This window comes from Drosophila sulfurigaster, unplaced genomic scaffold (assembly GCF_023558435.1).
Source record: "Drosophila sulfurigaster albostrigata strain 15112-1811.04 unplaced genomic scaffold, ASM2355843v2 ctg21_pilon, whole genome shotgun sequence".
Taxonomy (NCBI): Eukaryota; Metazoa; Arthropoda; class Insecta; order Diptera; family Drosophilidae; genus Drosophila; species Drosophila sulfurigaster.
The window spans coordinates 318,887-343,098 of record NW_026909710.1 but is presented as its reverse complement, the minus strand read 5'-3'; the positions used below and the strand labels follow the sequence as shown (position 1 = coordinate 343,098).

The following is a 24,212-nucleotide window of genomic DNA, read 5'->3' as shown; positions in this document are numbered from 1 at the left end:
GTTCCGCTTCAAAGTCTCCTTTGCCACACCGCAAGCCGAATTGTGTCTTTGCAAAACGAAGTGATTTTCACTATAATGCCAAGGTGTGGATTTTTTGTGTAACAGCGCCTGAAGCTAATGTGAATTAGATACGGCCTAAAAGTATTCAACTTTTCTTGGCAGCTAAAGTTCTTTATAAAACTATGCCATTTTATTAGCAAGGGAAAAATCTTTCAAAGAGATCCTAAAAGTATGCAAGTGTAATTTCAACTTTGACGTTTCGTCAGCTGCACTGAAAAAAGCTCTGCTTTGACGTTTCGCTCGCTGCACCGCACATGCTCAGCCAGCTTAAGCTGGGCTGGTTCCGGTCAAATCACTTTTCTGGTCACCGGCTGCGTGTATAGACGCATATTTCAATTGGGAAAAAATAATTGTGCATCGAGCCACAATTGGGCCTTTTTCCTTTATTGTTTCCGGTAAGCATTTATAGAGTTGGATTCTTTTTAGAAATATAAAAGTAAAAGTATAGCGTCACTCTGTCGTACAAATTTAAATGAATGTATATGGTTAAAATTTAGTATTGCAGAATTCCAAAATTGCGCAAAAAACTAAAAGTTAAAATGATTTAAAAATCAAAAAATTAGCGAGGCTGTTTTGTTGACAAAAAATAAATAAAATTTAATTTAAAATATGTATTGTGCCACATCCCATTGAAAATAAAAGCGCTAAAATATTGTACAACAACAAATTAAAAAAGTGAAGCGCTACAAAAATTAAACAAAAACAAATGTACAAATACAAATTAAATAGTTGAAATGAAATACAAAAATTGTAGAGCCATGAAAATTTCGAATATGAAAACCATTGTTGAATGTGTTGTGTACAAGTTACAAGAAATTTGAAAGAGAAAACAAAACAGCTAAAAGCTTCTCACGCTCAATGCCTAAACGAAAATTATTATATTAAATTAAACTAAATGAATAAGTTATGAAAGTCAGTGCAAGTATATTGTATATATATACAATTTTTTTTGTCGCGATTGTGCCATATGAGATGTCATTGTGTTAGTGGAAATTTCATTTTTTTTATACAGCAATGTTCCAGTACCTCGCAGGAGATCGATCACCGCCGCGGGAGTTCTGTATATAAGTTTTTATTAAAAAAAACCTTTGTATACTGTATTGACAATTCATTAGGAACATACCCGCAACAAACAAAAAAAAACGCAGCACGCTCAATTTCTGATCTTCAATTAATAATAATGAGCAGCGAAGAAAGGGCTATTGGTATAGGCAAGACCACCACCCCCAAAGCCGACGAGCTAGAGCCGGACTCTAAAGCTTGCCCCGCAAATACCCATAGCCCTGTCGCCTTGTGCTTCTTCTCGTTGCACGTTACATTTGATAGCAAATTTAACCTTAAGCTATGGATTCGATGGTAGCTCTGGGCAATCGAACTATAAACAAATGCATTCTGGATAACAAGCAATTGACATGGACTCCAGTCTTTTTGCGATAACGGTAACACCATTAAGGATGGTAGATTCCTCCGGGAATATATTGTGGAATAACCGAACACCGCAATCGATTAGTCGACCACTTAAACTTGCTTTCATTAAAGAAACAAAGGAGATGATTCTAAAAGCAAATGGAGATTTACAAGAGCAAATAAAATACTTACAACCCTGCAAAATGCCTATGGACTGCGGAAAATTTGTGTATATAAAGTTCGACTTATATCTAACTGTCATCGATGGCAAAGTGCTTAACGCATTAGGGGCTGTCCATATATTACGTAATCACTTAAGGGGAAATGATTATGTTTGATTACATGGGGAGGGAGGGGTCTTGGACAATGATTACGTAATCATTTTATAAATATTTTGTTGTTAAAAGTATTTATTCAAAAATTGGTTACGCGCCGATTACTGCGTCGATAACTACCGAGTGCAACTCTATAATTAAGTCGATATACATATGCTATTATTTGTATATCGAAAATCAGCTCTTCGTTGTGAAATTATGGAATGAACCGTAATCTGTTTTAAAGTCGGTTGTGACATGTTCTGCAATGGAATCAAACAGTGAATTATTTCAATCGTTATTTAAAACATACAAGCTGCGATATCCAGACAAAAAACCGTCGGATTGCCAAAAGGAAGCAGCGGCAATATGGAAAACAGCAAAAAAAAAGAAGAAAAAGATTTTCAAACACATAAAAAATGTAATAAAAAAATATGAAAGTCAGGTGCAACAAAAAAAATCAAAACGATGTCATTTTTTATGAATGCTTCAAAGGTATGTACGATATTTTTAATATATTTAATTTAGTTCGCTATACATATGCATGTTGGTGGAAAAATTATTATATTTTTTTTAACTATTTACAGAATATATGTACTCCCAAAAACGATGTTCCTCACTCAGCGATCGATAATGAAAATTCTACTGATCTAAGGTCTCAGCAAGGTAAGTGAATTATAAAACTATTTTAATATTGGTTAAAGAACAAATCACCCAAAAACTTTTAAATTTTAGATGAAAATGGAAATCATATTCCTCAACCAGTGTTGATGCGAGCGCATTGCTAAGTGAGAGGCACACCTCCGCTCCGCCGACCGAAAAGCACTCAAAGCTTTTTCGCTCACTAGCAATGCGCTCAGTACGTAAGAATGCACTCAAGCTCCAGTGCTCTCAGCTTCTCTCTCCCACAACTCACCACCGCTGAGCCGCGCTCAGCATAGATCAACGAAATGCCGTCGGCATTTCTCTAAAGTTCAGTTCTAATTTTCGCCTCTTTCGCTACGGTATAATTACCCCCCAATTGTGCGTTTCCAACAACCCGCAAAGTTCATAATAAATCTATATATGTATTATAAGAAAAACCGCGAGTGTTCTTATTTCGGGAAGGAAAAAGCAATTCTGGTACTTTCAGCGCCCCCACGAACATTGGTCCTTCGAGCCGGATCCCATTATCATCGGCATTCCAGCATACTACGCTGATAAGTATCACAAGTTTTTTCCATTTGTCCTATCACTTCTCCCACGGTCGTCCGCCCCTCACTTTCCGACATATTGTGCAAAAGATTCCAACATCTTTTGCCAAGTTGCTTTCCTTTTTGCTTCGGACGAACTTTTCTGCGTTTATCCGTTTATATACATTCATTTATAATAAAATATTATTATATTTTTGTTCCGCCAATCGCGTACGTATGTATGCATGTGTGTTTATTTTTTGTAAGTGCAAGTGCATATTAGTGAAAAGTGTAAATTATTAAGAGAGCTACTAAATTGCAAATATTATATATTGTATATTCCATACATATATAAACATACATAATAACTAAAATCCAAGCTGTGTGTACAAGAATTTCGTATTGCTTTTAATTCTTGTCCGTTTTATGTTTTGTATGTCGCGATAATCGCCGACATACATACATACACACATACTTTGTGCACTCTCTTGTCCGCAAGCGCTCCGGCTTGCAGCCGCGCTTGCTCTCGCTCTCTCTCGCTCTCTCTTCACACACGCACATACCTTTGTGCACTCTCTCTTGTTCGCAAGCGCACCGGCTTGCAGCAGCACTTGCTCTCTCTCTCCGAATACAAACATACGTGCACTTCGTCTGCTCAAACGTTTGACAGCGCAGTGCAGACATACATACATACATACGTACATACTGCAAGTACTTCTGCGAGTGAATAGATTGGCAGGGCAGCGGTAGTCGCACTCGACATACCCTACCCTTTCCTTGATTTTTTTTCCAAGTGATATATTTAGTGTGTGTATTTGAGAGCAACTCCCAGCTCAAGTGTCGGTGTATAGGCTACCTCCAGCCAGTGTCCCACACACATAGACATACCCACACACATATACACACCTACGTATAAATACACTTCTCCTTCCAACACATATCCATATACAAATATATAAATAATCTTTTGTTTTTTTCATGACAATTTATTTATTATTTGTTCCATCCAGCGCATCTTTACCCACTTTTGTGTTTTTTCCAGCATTTTGTGTTTTTGTGGTATTTTTCCGTGCTTTTTTTTGTTCTTGTTTTCGACAATCATTTGCTTGATTGTCGCGGGAAACTTCCCCCGGCCCCTTTGCGTTCGTTGCCTGTGTCCGCAGTCCGTACCCATTTGGGTACAAAATATCTCAGCACTACCTGTGGTATTTTTTCTAGTTTTTTGGCATATTTTTGTCTGTGATTTTCTGGTTTTCAAACCGGCTGCTTCCTATTTTCCGTGCGTAGCATGTCAACGGGCAAACCCGATAAGACTAAAGCTAGATTGTCCGTGCCTTCTACTAGCGCCGCTAGAATTTCGATTAACCCCCCCTTACCTAAATCCAGGAAGGAGTCGGCTCTTTGTGCATCCAGCACTTTGCCGATTCATTCGCAATCGAAAAGGGAGGTCCCCGCACGGTCAGCTAGCGTTTCGCCCGCTTCTGGCACCAGGCTTGCAGTCAAATCCAAGCCGCTAATCTTGGTCACACAGCCTTCGTCCGATCCTAAGACAAAGGTTCCTTCCGGCCCGATCCACAAAACAAAACCGATGGCACAAAACAAAGTAGACACAGCGTTGACGAAATTCATCGCCGCGACTGATCGTATCAGTCACTTTGCGGCGAGAGTCAACAATCTTTCGGCTGATAGCCCATCCCTATATACGTGCCAAGTCCGAAGGGACCAGATGCGTTCCTTATGGGAAAAGGTCGAGAATGAGTATGAGGCTTGCTCTTGCGTCATGTCTGAGGAGATGACCACAGAAGAGATCCCTACTGTTCAGGCCAAGTACGAGTACTGCTATGCTGCCTACGAGCAGTGTGCAGCTCTGTTAGGTGAGCAAATAGCCAACGCATCCCAGGCGCTCACCCCCCCGTACACCCGTACAACCACAAGCTGTGCAATTTATGCCCACAGGATGTCGATTACCTCCGTGCGACACCGAAGTTTTCGGAGGCGATTACACTCGCTGGCCCACCTTCCGGGATTTATTTACGGCCCTCTACATCCAGAACCCGAGACTGTCGGCAGTTGAGAAACTTTTCTATCTCAACTCCAAGACCAGCGGTGAAGCCCATTCAATTGTTTCAAAGTCTCCTTTAACAAATGAAGGGTTTCAGTCGGCTTGGTCCAGCTTGACTGAGCGTTTCGAGAACAAACGGTTGCTCGTAAACAGTCAGCTGAGAATTTTGTTCAATTTGCCCGCCATTGGGCAAGAGTCGGGTTCCTCTATTCTGGAGCTGCAGAGCACTATTCAAGGGTGTCTGACAGCCTTAGAGCACACGAAAATCAACGTAGAGAATTGGGATTGCATCCTGGTTTTCTTGTGTTCTTCGAGGCTCCCCAAGTTGACCCTTTCTCTTTGGGAACAGTCAATCCAAAACAAGAGCGATAATCCAACGTGGGTTGACATGAACGCTTTTCTTCTAGAGCGGCATCGCACCCTAGAAGCGATAGCGGAGGTGTCATCCGGCACGAACCCTCCGACGGTTCCAAGAGCCTCACCCAAGAATGCCCCCGTCTCCAGGCAGGTCAACTCTTTTGAGAGTAGGGTGATCATTAAGACCCAGACCTGCAATTTCTGTTCCCGGGAGAATCATCCGATTCGATTGTGCCCTCGCTTCCTCCAGATGGGTGTCAACCATATCAAGCGACAGAAGCTTTGCTTGAACTGTTTCGCACGAGGCCATGTCCTGGCCGACTGCACAAGTGCGCACAGCTGTTTTACGTGCAAGGGTCGTCATCATACACTCTTGCATCGAGTCAACCCGACGCCGACAGTCACTAATCCCACTCCTAATATACAGTCCACTCCTTCCCAGTCAGCTAATGTGCAATCATTCCTGGCAGTTAACACACAAGGTGTTCTGCTGAGTACAGCTGTTGTACACATTTGCCATTACGGCGTTCGGCACACAGCACGGGCTCTGATCGATTCCGGATCAGAGGCTACCTTCATTTCTGAACGATTGTTCAAGCGCTTGAGGATGCCATACACATCCGTTCAAGCCCACGTCTCTGGGCTGACTCAAGTTGTAGCAGCCCAGCCCGAAAGCATTGCCAATTCCTAATTGGCTCCCCGTTGCGACCAGATCTGCAGATTGAGGCATCGGCTTTCATCCTTCCTCAATTAGCAGGAAAACTGCCCTCATGCTCTGTCCCACAAACCATCCTCGACAATCTGCCAAGCATTCCGCTGGCCGACCCCAAGATCTATGAGAGTTCGCAGATAGACGTGCTTTTAGGCGCGGATATCCTCCCTTCCGTTCTTCTCGGCGGCTCTCGTCCGAACGTTTGTGGGACCCTCATTGGTCAAGAGACCATTTTCGGTTGGATCCTGACCGGCCCAGTGTCGGGATCCACTTCTAACTCCATCTCGTCCTTTTCGACTCGACTGTCCGTCGATCGAACTCCTACGATCGGTCCTGTGACAGGACCCCCCTCCAAATCTATTTCAGTTTTTTCGGTTCGACTGTCCGTCGAACGATCCTCTAAACGCAAGCCTTTGTTAGGCCCCCATTCAAAATCGGTTCCAACACCTTCGGCTCGACTGTCCGTCGACCGAACCTATACGATTGATCCTGTGACAGGACCTCCCTTAGAACCTCTTTCAGCTCGACTGTCCGTCGAACGATCCCGGACGGAGACGCAGTCTTCCTCTGCACCGATGGCACCGGTCACTCCGCGTGGGGTCTCCGTGCCTCCCGGCACAACCTCGCGCCAGCCCAGGAGCCGACGCGACCACCCGGCACCCTCCAGAGAAGAACCACCAAGGACGTCCCGTGTCCACGTTTCCCAGGCCGACATCCACCAGGCCGGCATCCACAGGCCCACTCACCCACGCACCCGGCCCGTGCCTAGCTCCCGCAGACGGCACTTTTCAGTGCAAAGGAGTGAGCATACTCCCCACCGCGGCGGGTTGGATCCGTGTTGTCCAGTAAGCCGCATCAGCGAGTCGTTGCCAGGGGCCTTGGGCCTCTCCATCCCTCGCATGGGCGCTGAAGGAGTCTGCACGGCGTCGTTGCGCTCCAAGACACACCCACTCTATCTATCCTGATATTGTCCTGCCGGGTATCCTCCCAAATTTGTTATTTTTTTGCAATCCCAATATTGCAAGGGGGGGGGGAGAATGTTGATGAGAGCGCATTGCTAAGTGAGAGGTACACCTCCGCTCCGCCGACCGAAAAGCACTCAAAGCTTTTTCGCTCACTAGCAATGCGCTCAGTACGTAAGAATGCACTCAAGCTCCAGTGCTCTCAGCTTCTCTCTCCCACAACTCACCACCGCTGAGCCGCGCTCAGCATAGATCAACGAAATGCCGTCGGCATTTCTCTAAAGTTCAGTTCTAATTTTCGCCTCTTTCGCTACGGTATAATTGACCCCCAATTGTGCGTTTCCAACAACCCGCAAAGTTCATAATAAATCTATATATGTATTATAAGAAAAACCGCGAGTGTTCTTATTTCGGTAAGGAAAAAGCAATTCTGGTACTTTCAGCGCCCCACGAACAACCAGTGATCGATTCAAATGACAATTCCATCGATCTAAAAAATGAACATGGTAAGTAAATAATAATCAAAAATATTAGTAAACAGACCAACTAAATCACTTAAATACTTTACTATTGTAGATGAAAAGACAACAATTAATGTCAACAGCGAAAAAAGCTACAGAAAGCCTGCGCAGGAAAAGGCAAAGGCAAATATTGTATCCTTAACTCAGAGAGCAGCAGTCCTAGCGCAGGCAAATAATTCAACAATGTCTAGCGAAATCCAAAAGGAGCTTGATAAAACTAGGCAAGAAATTGAAAAGGAAAGAAAAAGCCTCAAGCGCAAGCAACAAATTGCAGAAGCTCAAAATAAATACAGGCAGAATAAACAACAAAAATTGAGTTGCCTATTTAAGGAAATTCCTCAAGCTAAAAGTTTTTGTAGCCAACGATCTACAGTTGGCAGACCCCCGATTGAAGACGATCAACCGCTTCTCCATAAAACTATTTTGGAGATAGCCATGTTTGGAAGTGGAGCTGATGAAAGGAGGCGCACTAACCTTGTCAGAAGTGTAAAAACCTTGTCTGATCTCCATGAAGAGCTCAAAAAAGAATGGTTTAACTTGTCGAGAAGCGCAACCTATCTAAGACTATTGCCTAGAAGCTCTTCCTCGATTGAAGGAAAACGTCATGTGAGAACGGTACCGGTAAAGCTTTGTCGAGCCCAAACAGATTACCACAAGCAGCATATAGATGGATATTTTGCTACAGCATCTATAAAATATCTTGAAAGCGTTGCCTCTGTTCTCGGCCCTGCTCAAGTGTTTTTTTTTGTCACAAGACGACAAGGCTAGGGTGCCAATTGGATTGACTGCTGCAAATAAGCAAGCACCTCTGCTTATGCATCTTGAATACAAGGTCAAGCTGCCAGATCGCGATTGGGTTGTTGCCCCAAGGCATAAGCTAATCCCATCAGTTTATGCGGGTGTAATCATAAGTCCACAAAAACTGGGAGACCCAAAAACTGGCCCCACATTTATAAGCATAAGGAGTGGAAAGCATTCTTCATCTACTGCTGGAACTCATGCTAGAGATTTCGACAGTATTGTGAAGCTAGAGTCTTTTAAATCAATAGCAAGGACCGATGAAGGACTAGTCAAGCCTGTGGTTATTATAATTTCCGATGGTGGCCCTGATGAAAATCCCAGATATGGGAAGGTTATTTCCCATGCAGTACAACATTTTAAGGCATACAATTTGGATGCAATTTTTGTTGCCACAAATGCTCCAGATAAAATGTTTATCTAAGTAATAGCTAAATTATCCATTAAAATCCATTTTTATTTCAGGAAGAAGTGCTTTCAACCGAGTCGAAAGGAGAATGGCCCCACTAAGCCGGGAATTGTCTGGGTTGATTTTGCCGCACGACGTGTTTGGAAGCCATTTGGATAACCAAGGCAGAACCACAGACTTCGACTTGGAGAAAAAAAATTTTGAATTCGCCGGAAGGACATTGGCCAAAGTTTGGGGCAACATGGTTCTCGATGACTTTACTGTGACTGCCAAATATTGTCTACCTAAAGAAGAAGATGCAGAACTGGATGACATAGATCAGTACTGGTATCAAGAACATGTTCGTGAGAGTCAATACTTTCTGCAAATTGTGAAATGCCGTTCTGAAGAATGTTGTGGAGAATTTAGAAGTGGATTACTTCAAATTCTACCTGACAGATTTTTCCCTCCTCCTATAAGGGTTGTTCAGGGTGTCTCTGAAATAATGGTTTCCGAGAACAATGAGAAGGGCAATTTTCTGGACCTAATGCAACGCAGAGCTCTCGTGGTATCAATAAATAAACACAACAAATATTTGCAGGTAAGCTTTGTCTAAATTTTATATATTGAATGTGCTAATATCACACTGCCCACTTTCACTCTAGATTCCCTACGACTTGAATTGCCCGTCGGTACAAAGCCAACTTCAAAAGCGCATATGCAAAACGTGTGGGTTGTATTTTGCATCACAAAAATCAGCTACTCGGCATGCAATAATCCATAAAAATGTAGCTGTATGCTTTGATTTGAAATCAAAGAAGCCCCTTTACCGTGTGGCTGGACGGCGAAAGAGAGAATGCCTAGTGATTCAGACATACGAAGGATGTGAAGACCTCGAATGGCTTGACGAGGACTGTGTAGACGACGAAGGTGAAGAAGATACCTGCGGAAATAAAGAGATTTCGACAAGCCAGCTTCCAATAGTAAAAAAATATTAAAGAGTGGTTGGAATCTCCTTATGAAAATACAGTGTAAAAGAACAAATTTTCATATTTTTCTTTTTTTGTGATTACGTAATCATTGTTAGGGGAGGGTGTTCATCAAATGATTACTTTTGATTACCAGGGGGGGGGAAGGGTCAAAAATCGCAGAAAACGTGATTACGTAATATATGGACAGCCCCTTAACCGGAACGAAATCAACTTACGCCTGTCCAATATGTAGGGCAGTGCCATCCGATTTCTTAAACAATAAACATTAAGCATGCGAGAAGTTCTTGACTCTTATGGACAATTTAAAATTTGGTCTTAGCCCATTATATTGCTGGATTCGCATGTTTGAATTTATTCTGCATGCGGGTTACAAGTGGAATCTTAAAAAATTGAGAATATGTGAGCCAATTGATGAAAAAGAAGTTGCTGAAAGAAAGAAGGTTATTCAAGACTTTTTTGGCAGCAACTTGCCCTTAAAGTTGATCAACCAAAGATTGGAGGATTTGGCAGCACAAATGATGGGAATACAGCTCGACGTGCTTTTGGTGATCCTAAAATATTTTCTAATAATACTGGCATTGACGAGCAACTCATAAGCAATTTGAGAACGGTGCTAATATGCCTGTCATGTCAATTGCCAATACACATTAAAAAATTTAAAAAAGTTTTGACATAAAACTGAAAAAGTGCAGCAGAATTAATAATTTCTTTGATGTCTTCCACCGTGCAATGGATACGTCAGATCAAATTATACCTTCTGTAAACCAGAAAAAGATGAACTTCCAAGCGAAGTATTGCATTTATTATTAAGCGAAAGCCCTCCTCTAGAAGACCCTGACTGCACTAGATGAATTTTTAAACAATATGAAATCACAATTAAATATTCTACTTGATAACGAAGAGCAAGAGGATTAAAATAGCTCAGGTGTAAAGAATATGCTATAATAATAAATTGTTGGAATTTGGTCCAACGATCAGATCGCAGTAGTGCAAATAAAAAAAAAAACAAGGGTTAATTACGCGGAAATTATAATAAATGTTTATTATACAGCCAATTCATTTGCTGTGTTCTTTACGACTTCACGACTCAAAGCGAACTCTTTATTTCACAACATTCTATGTATACATATGATGAAATTCATTACAAGGATGCCATATCAATTAATGCTTAACATAGAGTTACCAGATTATCATTTTGTTTCTTACGCTAATTCGTTAATTTCAAACACACCCCCCTCAAAATGGTAATCTTAAATACTTATCAATCCTAATGATGCACTACAGTCATTGTGCTTTTGGCCGCCTAGGCCTTTCGTTAGAACATCTGCAGGCATATGCTCTGTCTGCATATACTCAAAAGAAATGTCGCCACTCTTATGCATCTCCTGGATAAAGTGGTGCCGCACGTCTATGTGTTTTGTACGAGGATGGAATCCAAAACCTTTGACCAAGTGCTGAGTGCTTTGATTGTCATTGAAGATGCTCACGCACATAAACTTTAGGCCAATCTTGTTCAAAAGAGCTTTCAAGTATAAAGCCTCTTTCACTGCCTCGGACATGGCTAAGTACTCCGATTCCGTGCTTGATAATGCGACGGTACGTTGCTTGCGCGCCTCCCAACTTATGGCGGCGCCTGCCAATACAAATGCTTGACCGGAGTAGGAACGTCGATCTGTCAAGTTTCCTCCCCAATCAGCGTCGACCACACCATATAGATCATCTCCCGTCTGCTTGAAGAGAAGTCCAACCGTCTTTGTACCGCTTAGGTACCGAAGGATGCGTTTCGCTGCTTTCCTGTGGTCGATCGTGTAACATGAGTTGAACTGACTCATGAAATTTACCGCATATGCTATATCTGGTCGTGATGTAACTGCAAGAAACATTAAAGATCCAATTAAGTTTTGATAAGGATACTTTTTCATTTCGTCTTCGCTTGGATGCTCTGGTCTTCGCAATGTTGACTTTGATTCAATGGGTGATATCGCCGGTTTGCAATCACTCATTCCAAATCTCTTAAGTACAGCCTTGATGTACTTTTCTTGAGAAATGAAAACTTCACGTTTCTTCTTGTCCTGTTTGAATTCGATACCCAAGCACGTTTTCACTGCACCGAAATCCTTCATCTTAAATGCCTTGCTGAGATGTGCCTTCGTTTGCTGTAGCCATACTGGATGATTTGAGGCGAGTAGCAAATCGTCCACGTAGATCGTGACTATTAAAAGTTTTTCGTCTTGTCGTTTAACAAATAAACATGGATCCTGCTCCGTGGGTTCTAGTCCGATTTCTTGTAACTTCTTTGTAAGTTTACAATACCAACGTAATCCGGATTGCCGTAGTCCATATAGTGCTCGCTTCAATAAGCACACTGGATCTCGAATTACTCTTAAGGCTTTTCGCCATTCCTTGGCTGCTTTCACGTACTCATCGTCAGGACGTTGTTGTTTAGATCCAATTGGGCTACCAGATTTTAGCTTTTCCATAAACTCATTGAAGTTCTCCGGGATGTTCATGTAAACTTCCTCTTCCAGCTCTCCGTTAAGGTATGCTGTGACCACGTCCATTTGGTGGATTTCCATATCAAGTTCTGCTGATAAAGCAGCTAGCAATCTCACGGACGTGAATCGCGCCACAGGCGAATACGTTTCATGAAAATCATCTCCGGGCTTCTGCGCATAACCTTTTGCGAATAAGCGGGCCTTTTTCTTGCCTGATACGCTGCCGTCATCTTTTGTTTGGAAAACCATCTTGTTTCCAATTACTTTGCGTTCCTTTGGTCGTTCAACAATTTGCCAGGTCTTGTTGAGAATTTGTGCCATGAATTCGTCTTCTATAGCTCTTATCCAGTTATCAGCATTGTCACTATTTTGTGCTTCTGTAATAGTCAAAGGATCATTTAATGTTGCACAGTGGGCGATTTGGTCCCGCTAGCGGCATTTAATTAATAACTTCTAAACTAAAATAGATATCTTTAGACGGTTTTTTCACTGATCAGAAAAATCAAAGAATTTTTAAGTTAAAAAAATTTTTTTTTTAATTTTTTTAAAATTTTTTTTTAATTTAAAAATTTTTTTTTAAATTTAAAATTTTGTTGTACTTTTATTTTATTTGAACTTCAATTAACATATTTCATATATAAACTTTATCTAAAAAATGATGGGATGATGGAAAAAAATGGGATGACTTCTGAGTGCAATACTAAAAAAAGATCCCTTTTTGGTACTAACACTGTGTCTAAAAAGTACCATAGTTTCAAGGCTAGCAGATAATAGCAGTTGATATTACACATTTTGGACGCCACTGATTCATACTTTCGGCTAATAAAGGAGTTAGACTGAACTTAGTTGAATAAATTAAGTTCTACTCCACGAAAGACAGGTGTACGCTAATCCGGGCTAGTTGTTAATACACTGAATTACCACTACGTTTTATGAGCTACACATTTATAGACCGGTCACAAACATTGATTTTTTTGAAAATACATACCTTGAATATAATAAAAAACCAAACTTCTAACAAATTCACCAAAAATTGTAAATTTCCTCAAATTCCATGCGCGCAAAGAGAAAAAATTGTGTAAAGTTCTTTTGCGAAATCATATGGTGTGTTTGACCGATCACAGCTGATGATCAGCTGATCGTAGAGCTTTCAAAAAGCTTTTAAAAATCTAATCAAAGCATCTGCTATCGATATGTGAAAAAATATTAACGGATTTTTAAATTTGAAAATTTGAATTAAATGCCGCTAGCGGGACCAAATCGCCCACTGTGTGTTGCAGCGAATGCCATTTCGCACTCTTCAAATGCATCCTCGGATGATGCTTCATTTACATCCTGGTTTTCTTGACTATTTTCGGGAACCTCGATTCTTGGCTGATAGACTTTGCGGGGTCTTCCGCGCTTACCAGTCCTTATCATCTTGGGACGTGCTCTACCATGTCTCACCGGCTGAATTGCCTCTTCGGCTGTTCCCTCGTCACTAGATGAACTGTCTTCCGGTTCGTCTGCGATACTGTCCAGCTGCATATCGATGCAGTCTTCTGGTTCATCATAGAACTCGTCAAATGCACTCTTGAATCCAGAAACATTCATAAATTTGACGTCATTGCTGATTATAATCGTGCGTCGCTGGGGGGAATACAATCGATAGGCTTTCGATTCTGTAGCATATCCCAGTAGTATACATTCTTCTGATCGCGACTCGAACTTTCCCTTGTTTTTTCCTTTTATCAAAGCGTAGGCCTTTGTACCAAATGTTCGCATATATGCCACTGTCGGGACTTTTCCAGTCCAGTAAGTATATGGAACGTCTCCAGATAACGCTTTCGTAGGACATCTATTCCGGATATACGATGCCGTGTTGATCGCTTCCGCCCAGAACGAAGGTGGTGCTCCTGATTGTTTCATCATACACCTGGCCATCTCTACTAATGTCCTGTTTTGTATTTCAGCTATACCATTTTGTTGCGGCGTATAAGGAGCAGTCAACCGCCGGCCAATACCATGCTTCTTCAAAAAATCATCGAAATATTTGTTTCGAAATTCCGTGCCATTATCGGATTGCAGATTTTTGATTTTGTGGCCTGTAATATTCTCAGCAGAAGATTTATAGGATTTAAATGCTTCGAATACTTCTGATTTTTGTTTCAGAAAATAAATCGAGCAATAACGAGAATAATCATCTATAAACGTTACAAAATACTTATATCCGCTTAACGATTGAGTTCGCATTGGTCCACACACATCACTGTGGACGATTTCCAATGGCTGCTTCGACCTCTTCTCCTTCGCGTTCTTGTAGTGGTTTGCTGTCTGCTTTTCGCTTATGCAAATCTCACACTTCGACATCTTTGCGTTCTCGCCAATAATCATTCCGTGCACTTTACCAGTCTTTGACATGCCCCTTAGATCACATTCATTTAAATGGCCCATACGGCTATGCCAGATATTTATATCACTTTCTTTGTCATTTACATTGTTTGCTTCATGTTCTTTGGCATTCAAATAATACAGGTTTCCGTATCTTTTGCACTTAGCCACACTTCTTTATTATTTTTCATAATAACTGCTTCATTTTTACGAAAACGCACTTCATAACCTTTGTCCGCGATTTGGGAAACCGACAGCAGATTTTGCCGTAGTTCAGATACATACAAAACTTTTTTCAATATGATCTTATGGTTCTTCTGCTTCTCTTTAACTTCGATATTTACGTCACCGACAGCTTTCACCGTTGCTGTATTGTTATTCGCCAAATGCAATGTTTTCACGGTTTCTTCAACGTTCTCGAACATATTCTTATTAGAACTCATGTGTGCCGTACAACCGCTGTCTAGGCACCACATATTACTTTTTCCTTCTATGTTGTACACATTTTCACATACACTATTTAGTTCTTCCTTTTTGATATGTGCTTTACTTTCGGTTTGCCCGTTCTTCTCTTTTGGTTTCGATTTACTTCGACAGTCGCGCGCGAGATGACCGATTTTATTGCATGTATAACATTTTCTCGTTTCTCTTTGTTCTTTTTCTGCTTTACCGCCGCCTTTTCGGCGACTTTTGCCTTTGCGCGCTTCTGCTTCTTCTAATATTTTCACACGCAGAATATCAGGGTTTGGCAATTCATCACGTGTCTCTATTGCGCATCGAAATGTTTCATAGGAATCCGGCAAACTATATAACAGAAGAATCGCGAGCAGATCGTCGCCAATGGCTACACCAATTTCTTTCAATTTCTTTACTGCATCAAAGAAATCATTTATATGTTGTCGCGCGTCACTACCTTCACTCATACGGGACAAAGCTACACGTTTGAGCAAACTGGCTTTTCGCACTGGTCCCTTCGATTGAAACGTTTCTTGCAGTTTCAACCAATATTCTCTTGCCGATTCACAGTTTTCAATTAAGGCCAATTCAGATGGGCTGAATGACAATAGGATGTCTGCACGGGCTTTCTCATCTTGCTTTTCCAAGCTGCTTGCTCAGCCTCCGCATCTGGGCACAATTTTGAGCCGTTCACATATGCCCATAGATCGCTCTTCACGAGTATGGCACTCATCTGCAATTTCCACGTGTCATAGTTCTCCGCGTTTAGGGGCTCTATTTTAATGAACGCACTTGCCATTTTTCACGGCTTATTGTTCACTGCACTTTCTGTCTAATTTACTTGCACTAGGGATACTGGGCCCATAACCTGTTGGAATTTGGTCCAACGATCAGATCGCAATAGTGCAAATAAAAAGACAAGGGTTAATTACGCGGAAATTATAATAAATGTTTATTATACAGCCAATTCATTTGCTGTGTTCTTTACGACTTCACGACTCAAAGCAAACTCTTTATTTCACAACATTCTATGTATACATATGATGAAATTCATTACAAGGATGCCATATCAATTAATGCTTAACATAGAGTTACCAGATTATCATTTTGTTTCTTACGCTAATTCGTTAATTTCAAACACACCCCCTCAAAATGGTAATCTTAAATACTTATCAATCCTAATGATGCACTACATTCATTGTGCTTTTGGCCGCCTAGGCCTTTCGTTAGAACATCTGCAGGCATATGCTCTGTCTGCATATACTCAACAGAAATGTCGCCACTCTTATGCATCTCCTGGATAAAGTGGTGCCGCACGTCTATGTGTTTTGTACGAGGATGGAATCCAAAACCTTTGACCAAGTGCTGAGTGCTTTGATTGTCATTGAAGATGCTCACGCACATAAACTTTAGGCCAATCTTGTTCAAAAGAGCTTTCAAGTATAAAGCCTCTTTCACTGCCTCGGACATGGCTAAGTACTCCGATTCCGTGCTTGATAATGCGACGGTACGTTGCTTGTGCGCCTCCCAACTTATGGCGGCGCCTGCCAATACAAATGCTTGACCGGAGTAGGAACGTCGATCTGTCAAGTTTCCTCCCAATCAGCAGACCACACCATATAGATCATCTCCCGTCTGCTTGAAGAGAAGTCCAACCGTCTTTGTACCGCTTAGGTACCGAAGGATGCGTTTCGCTGCTTTCCTGTGGTCGATCGTGTAACATGAGTTGAACTGACTCATGAAATTTACCGCATATGCTATATCTGGTCGTGATGTAACTGCAAGAAACATTAAAGATCCAATTAAGTTTTGATAAGGATACTTTTTCATTTCGTCTTCGCTTGGATGCTCTGGTCTTCGCAATGTTGACTTTGATTCAATGGGTGATATCGCCGGTTTGCAATCACTCATTCCAAATCTCTTAAGTACAGCCTTGATGTACTTTTCTTGAGAAATGAAAACTTCACGTTTCTTCTTGTCCTGTTTGAATTCGATACCCAAGCACGTTTTCACTGCACCGAAATCCTTCATCTTAAATGCCTTGCTGAGATGTGCCTTCGTTTGCTGTAGCCATACTGGATGATTTGAGGCGAGTAGCAAATCGTCCACGTAGATCGTGACTATTAAAAGTTTTTCGTCTTGTCGTTTAACAAATAAACATGGATCCTGCTCCGTGGGTTCTAGTCCGATTTCTTGTAACTTCTTTGTAAGTTTACAATACCAACGTAATCCGGATTGCCGTAGTCCATATAGTGCTCGCTTCAATAAGCACACTGGATCTCGAATTACTCTTAAGGCTTTTCGCCATTCCTTGGCTGCTTTCACGTACTCATCGTCAGGACGTTGTTGTTTAGATCCAATTGGGCTACCAGATTTTAGCTTTTCCATAAACTCATTGAAGTTCTCCGGGATGTTCATGTAAACTTCCTCTTCCAGCTCTCCGTTAAGGTATGCTGTGACCACGTCCATTTGGTGGATTTCCATATCAAGTTCTGCTGATAAAGCAGCTAGCAATCTCACGGACGTGAATCGCGCCACAGGCGAATACGTTTCATGAAAATCATCTCCGGGCTTCTGCGCATAACCTTTTGCGACTAAGCGGGCCTTTTTCTTGCCTGATACGCTGCCGTCATCTTTTGTTTGGAAAACCATCTTGTTTCCAATTACTTTGCGTTCCTTTGGTCGTTCAACAATTTGCCAGGTCTTGTTGAGAATTTGTGCCATGAATTCGTCTTCTATAGCTCTTATCCAGTTATCAGCATTGTCACTATTTTGTGCTTCTGTAATAGTCAAAGGATCATTTAATGTTGCAGCGAATGCCATTTCGCACTCTTCAAATGCATCCTCGGATGATGCTTCATTTACATCCTGGTTTTCTTGACTATTTTCGGGAACCTCGATTCTTGGCTGATAGACTTTGCGGGGTCTTCCGCGCTTACCAGTCCTTATCATCTTGGGACGTGCTCTACCATGTCTCACCGGCTGAATTGCCTCTTCGGCTGTTCCCCTCGTCACTAGATGAACTGTCTTCCGGTTCGTCTGCGATACTGTCCAGCTGCATATCGATGCAGTCTTCTGGTTCATCATAGAACTCGTCAAATGCACTCTTGAATCCAGAAACATTCATAAATTTGACGTCATTGCTGATTATAATCGTGCGTCGCTGGGGGGGGAATACAATCGATAGGCTTTCGATTCTGTAGCATATCCCAGTAGTATACATTCTTCTGATCGCGACTCGAACTTTCCCTTGTTTTTTCCTTTTATCAAAGCGTAGGCCTTTGTACCAAATGTTCGCATATATGCCACTGTCGGGACTTTTCCAGTCCAGTAAGTATATGGAACGTCTCCAGATAACGCTTTCGTAGGACATCTATTCCGGATATACGATGCCGTGTTGATCGCTTCCGCCCAGAACGAAGGTGGTGCTCCTGATTGTTTCATCATACACCTGGCCATCTCTACTAATGTCCTGTTTTGTATTTCAGCTATACCATTTTCTTGCGGCGTATAAGGAGCAGTCAACCGCCGGCCAATACCATGCTTCTTCAAAAATCATCGAAATATTTGTTTCGAAATTCCGTGCCATTATCGGATTGCAGATTTTTGATTTTGTGGCCTGTAATATTCTCAGCAGAAGATTTATAGGATTTAAATGCTTCGAATACTTCTGATTTTTGTTTCAGAAAATAAATCGAGCAATAACGAGAATAATCATCTATAAACGTTACAAAATACTTATATCCGCTTAACGATTGAGTTCGCATTGGTCCACACACATCACTGTGGACGATTTCCAATGGCTGCTTCGACCTCTTCTCCTTCGCGTTCTTGTAGTGGTTTGCTGTCTGCTTTTCGCTTATGCAAATCTCACACTTCGACATCTTTGCGTTCTCGCCAATAATCATTCCGTGCACTTTACCAGTCTTTGACATGCCCCTTAGATCACATTCATTTAAATGGCCCATACGGCTATGCCAGATATTTATATCACTTTCTTTGTCATTTACATTGTTTGCTTCATGTTCTTTGGCATTCAAATAATACAGGTTTCCGTATCTTTTTGCACTTAGCCACACTTCTTTATTATTTTTCATAATAACTGCTTCATTTTTACGAAAACGCACTTCATAACCTTTGTCCGCGATTTGGGAAACCGATTTTGCCGTAGTTCAGATACATACAAAACTTTTTTCAATATGATCTTATGGTTCTTCTGCTTCTCTTTAACTTCGATATTTACGTCACCGACAGCTTTCACCGTTGCTGTATTGTTATTCGCCAAATGCAATGTTTTCACGGTTTCTTCAACGTTCTCGAACATATTCTTATTAGAACTCATGTGTGCCGTACAACCGCTGTCTAGGCACCACATATTACTTTTTCCTTCTATGTTGTACACATTTTCACATACACTATTTAGTTCTTCCTTTTTGATATGTGCTTTACTTTCGGTTTGCCCGTTCTTCTCTTTTGGTTTCGATTTACTTCGACAGTCGCGCGCGAGATGACCGATTTTATTGCATGTATAACATTTTCTCGTTTCTCTTTGTTCTTTTTCTGCTTTACCGCCGCCTTTTCGGCGACTTTTGCCTTTGCGCGCTTCTGCTTCTTCTAATATTTTCACACGCAGAATATCAGGGTTTGGCAATTCATCACGTGTCTCTATTGCGCATCAAAATGTTTCATAGGAATCCGGCAAACTATATAACAGAAGAATCGCGAGCAGATCGTCGCCAATGGCTACACCAATTTCTTTCAATTTCTTTACTGCATCAAAGAAATCATTTATATGTTGTCGCGCGTCACTACCTTCACTCATACGGGACAAAGCTACACGTTTGAGCAAACTGGCTTTTCGCACTGGTCCTTCGATTGAAACGTTTCTTGCAGTTTCAACCAATATTCTCTTGCCGATTCACAGTTTTCAATTAAGGCCAATTCAGATGGGCTGAATGACAATAGGATGTCTGCACGGGCTTTCTCATCTTGCTTTTTCCAAGCTGCTTGCTCAGCCTCCGCATCTGGGCACAATTTTGAGCCGTTCACATATGCCCATAGATCGCTCTTCACGAGTATGGCACTCATCTGCAATTTCCACGTGTCATAGTTCTCCGCGTTTAGGGGCTCTATTTTAATGAACGCACTTGCCATTTTTCACGGCTTATTGTTCACTGCACTTTCTGTCTAATTTACTTGCACTAGGGATACTGGGCCCATAACCTGTTGGAATTTGGTCCAACGATCAGATCGCAATAGTGCAAATAAAAAGACAAGGGTTAATTACGCGGAAATTATAATAAATGTTTATTATACAGCCAATTCATTTGCTGTGTTCTTTACGACTTCACGACTCAAAGCAAACTCTTTATTTCACAACATTCTATGTATACATATGATGAAATTCATTACAAGGATGCCATATCAATTAATGCTTAACATAGAGTTACCAGATTATCATTTTGTTTCTTACGCTAATTCGTTAATTTCAAACACACCCCCCTCAAAATGGTAATCTTAAATACTTATCAATCCTAATGATGCACTACATTCATTGTGCTTTTGGCCGCCTAGGCCTTTCGTTAGAACATCTGCAGGCATATGCTCTGTCTGCATATACTCAACAGAAATGTCGCCACTCTTATGCATCTCCTGGATAAAGTGGTGCCGCACGTCTATGTGATTTGTACGAGGATGGAATCCAAAACCTTTGACCAAGTGCTGAGTGCTTTGATTGTCATTGAAGATGCTCACGCACATAAACTTTAGGCCAATCTTGTTCAAAAGAGCTTTCAAGTATAAAGCCTCTTTCACTGCCTCGGACATGGCTAAGTACTCCGATTCCGTGCTTGATAATGCGACGGTACGTTGCTTGCGCGCCTCCCAACTTATGGCGGCGCCTGCCAATACAAATGCTTGACCGGAGTAGGAACGTCGATCTGTCAAGTTTCCTCCCCAATCAGCGTCGACCACACCATATAGATCATCTCCCGTCTGCTTGAAGAGAAGTCCAACCGTCTTTGTACCGCTTAGGTACCGAAGGATGCGTTTCGCTGCTTTCCTGTGGTCGATCGTGTAACATGAGTTGAACTGACTCATGAAATTTACCGCATATGCTATATCTGGTCGTGATGTAACTGCAAGAAACATTAAAGATCCAATTAAGTTTTGATAAGGATACTTTTTCATTTCGTCTTCGCTTGGATGCTCTGGTCTTCGCAATGTTGACTTTGATTCAATGGGTGATATCGCCGGCTTGCAATCACTCATTCCAAATCTCTTAAGTACAGCCTTGATGTACTTTTCTTGAGAAATGAAAACTTCACGTTTCTTCTTGTCCTGTTTGAATTCGATACCCAAGCACGTTTTCACTGCACCGAAATCCTTCATCTTAAATGCCTTGCTGAGATGTGCCTTCGTTTGCTGTAGCCATACTGGATGATTTGAGGCGAGTAGCAAATCGTCCACGTAGATCGTGACTATTAAAAGTTTTTCGTCTTGTCGTTTAACAAATAAACATGGATCCTGCTCCGTGGGTTCTAATCCGATTTCTTGTAACTTCTTTGTAAGTTTACAATACCAACGTAATCCGGATTGCCGTAGTCCATATAGTGCTCGCTTCAATAAGCACACTGGATCTCGAATTACTCTTAAGGCTTTTCGCCATTCCTTGGCTGCTTTCACGTACTCATCGTCAGGACGTTGTTGTTTAGATCCAATTGGGCTACCAGATTTTAGCTTTTCCATAAACTCATTGAAGTTCTCCGGGATGTTCATGTAAACTTCCTCTTCCAGCTCTCCGTTAAGGTATGCTGTGACCACGTCCATTTGGTGGATTTCCATATCAAGTTCTGCTGATAAAGCAGCTAGCAATCTCACGGACGTGAATCGCGCCACAGGCGAATACGTTTCATGAAAATCATCTCCGGGCTTCTGCGCATAACCTTTTGCGACTAAGCGGGCCTTTTCTTGCCTGATACGCTGCCGTCATCTTTTGTTTGGAAAACCATCTTGTTCCTTTGGTCGTTCAACAATTTGCCAGGTCTTGTTGAGAATTTGTGCCATGAATTCGTCTTCCATAGCTCTTATCCAGTTATCAGCATTGTCACTATTTTGTGCTTCTGTAATAGTCAAAGGATCATTTAATGTTGCAGCGAATGCCATTTCGCACTCTTCAAATGCATCCTCGGATGATGCTTCATTTACATCCTGGTTTTCTTGACTATTTTCGGGAACCTCGATTCTTGGCTGATAGACTTTGCGGGGTCTTCCGCGCTTACCAGTCCTTATCATCTTGGGACGTGCTCTACCATGTCTCACCGGCTGAATTGCCTCTTCGGCTGTTCCCTCGTCACTAGATGAACTGTCTTCCGGTTCGTCTGCGATACTGTCCAGCTGCATATCGATGCAGTCTTCTGGTTCATCATAGAACTCGTCAAATGCACTCTTGAATCCAGAAACATTCATAAATTTGACGTCATTGCTGATTATAATCGTGCGTCGCTGGGGGGAATACAATCGATAGGCTTTCGATTCTGTAGCATATCCCAGTAGTATACATTCTTCTGATCGCGACTCGAACTTTCCCTTGTTTTTTCCTTTTATCAAAGCGTAGGCCTTTGTACCAAATGTTCGCATATATGCCACTGTCGGGACTTTTCCAGTCCAGTAAGTATATGGAACGTCTCCAGATAACGCTTTCGTAGGACATCTATTCCGGATATACGATGCCGTGTTGATCGCTTCCGCCCAGAACGAAGGTGGTGCTCCTGATTGTTTCATCATACACCTGGCCATCTCTACTAATGTCCTGTTTTGTATTTCAGCTATACCATTTTGTTGCGGCGTATAAGGAGCAGTCAACCGCCGGCCAATACCATGCTTCTTCAAAAATCATCGAAATATTTGTTTCGAAATTCCGTGCCATTATCGGATTGCAGATTTTTGATTTTGTGGCCTGTAATATTCTCAGCAGAAGATTTATAGGATTTAAATGCTTCGAATACTTCTGATTTTTGTTTCAGAAAATAAATCGAGCAATAACGAGAATAATCATCTATAAACGTTACAAAATACTTATATCCGCTTAACGATTGAGTTCGCATTGGTCCACACACATCACTGTGGACGATTTCCAATGGCTGCTTCGACCTCTTCTCCTTCGCGTTCTTGTAGTGGTTTGCTGTCTGCTTTTCGCTTATGCAAATCTCACACTTCGACATCTTTGCGTTCTCGCCAATAATCATTCCGTGCACTTTACCAGTCTTTGACATGCCCCTTAGATCACATTCATTTAAATGGCCCATACGGCTATGCCAGATATTTATATCACTTTCTTTGTCATTTACATTGTTTGCTTCATGTTCTTTGGCATTCAAATAATACAGGTTTCCGTATCTTTTTGCACTTAGCCACACTTCTTTATTATTTTTCATAATAACTGCTTCATTTTTACGAAAACGCACTTCATAACCTTTGTCCGCGATTTGGGAAACCGACAGCAGATTTTGCCGTAGTTCAGATACATACAAAACTTTTTATACCCGCTACCCATAGGGTAGAAGGGTATTATAACTTTGTGCCGGCAGGAAATGTATGTAACAGGTTGAAGGAGGCATCTCCGACCCTATAAAGTATATATATTCTTCATCAGCGTCAACAGCCGAGACGATATAGTCATGTCCGTCTGTCCGTCTGTCCGTCTGTGTGTCTGTCCGTCTGTCCGTCTGTCCGTCAGGACGTTGTTGTTTAGATCAATTGGGCTACCAGATTTTAGCTTTTCCATAAACTCATTGAAGTTCTCCGGGATGTTCATGTAAACTTCCTCTTCCAGCTCTCCGTTAAGGTATGCTGTGACCACGTCCATTTGGTGGATTTCCATATCAAGTTCCATATCAAGTTTCTCCGTCTGTCCGTCTGTGTGTCTGTCCGTCTGTCCGTCTGTCCGTATGAACACCTAGATCTCAGAGACTATAAGAGATAGAGCTATAATTTTTTTTCGACAGCATTTGTTATGTTTGCACGCAGATCAAGTTTGTTTCAAATTTTTGCCACGCCCACTTCCGCCCCCGCAAATCAAAAAAATCGAATAACAAGCGTAATTTTAAAGCTAGAATTGCGAATTTTGGTATATACAATAACTACTA

General features: G+C 41.6%; 1 protein-coding gene across 3 annotated transcripts; it reads left to right on the top strand.

Annotated features, from left to right (window-relative positions):
* Positions 1–1,892: 1,892 nt before the first annotated feature.
* Positions 1,893–9,777, top strand: LOC133849873 (uncharacterized). 3 transcript variants are annotated; one of them, XR_009895491.1, is made up of 3 exons: positions 1,893–2,276; positions 2,369–2,447; positions 2,517–2,548. XR_009895491.1 is itself a non-coding variant. In XM_062285913.1 (2 exons), the coding sequence occupies exons 1-2, from the start codon at positions 8,863–8,865 to the stop codon at positions 9,749–9,751; spliced, it is 825 nt and encodes a 274-aa protein (XP_062141897.1). In that variant the 5' UTR covers positions 8,816–8,862; the 3' UTR covers positions 9,752–9,777. The 3 variants fall into 3 exon arrangements, 1 of the variants encoding a protein (XP_062141897.1); XR_009895490.1 differs by lacking the exon at positions 1,893–2,276 and having other exon boundaries at positions 2,299–2,447; XM_062285913.1 differs by lacking the exons at positions 1,893–2,276; positions 2,369–2,447; positions 2,517–2,548 and adding exons at positions 8,816–9,354; positions 9,419–9,777.
* The last annotated feature ends 14,435 nt before the right edge of the window (positions 9,778–24,212 follow it).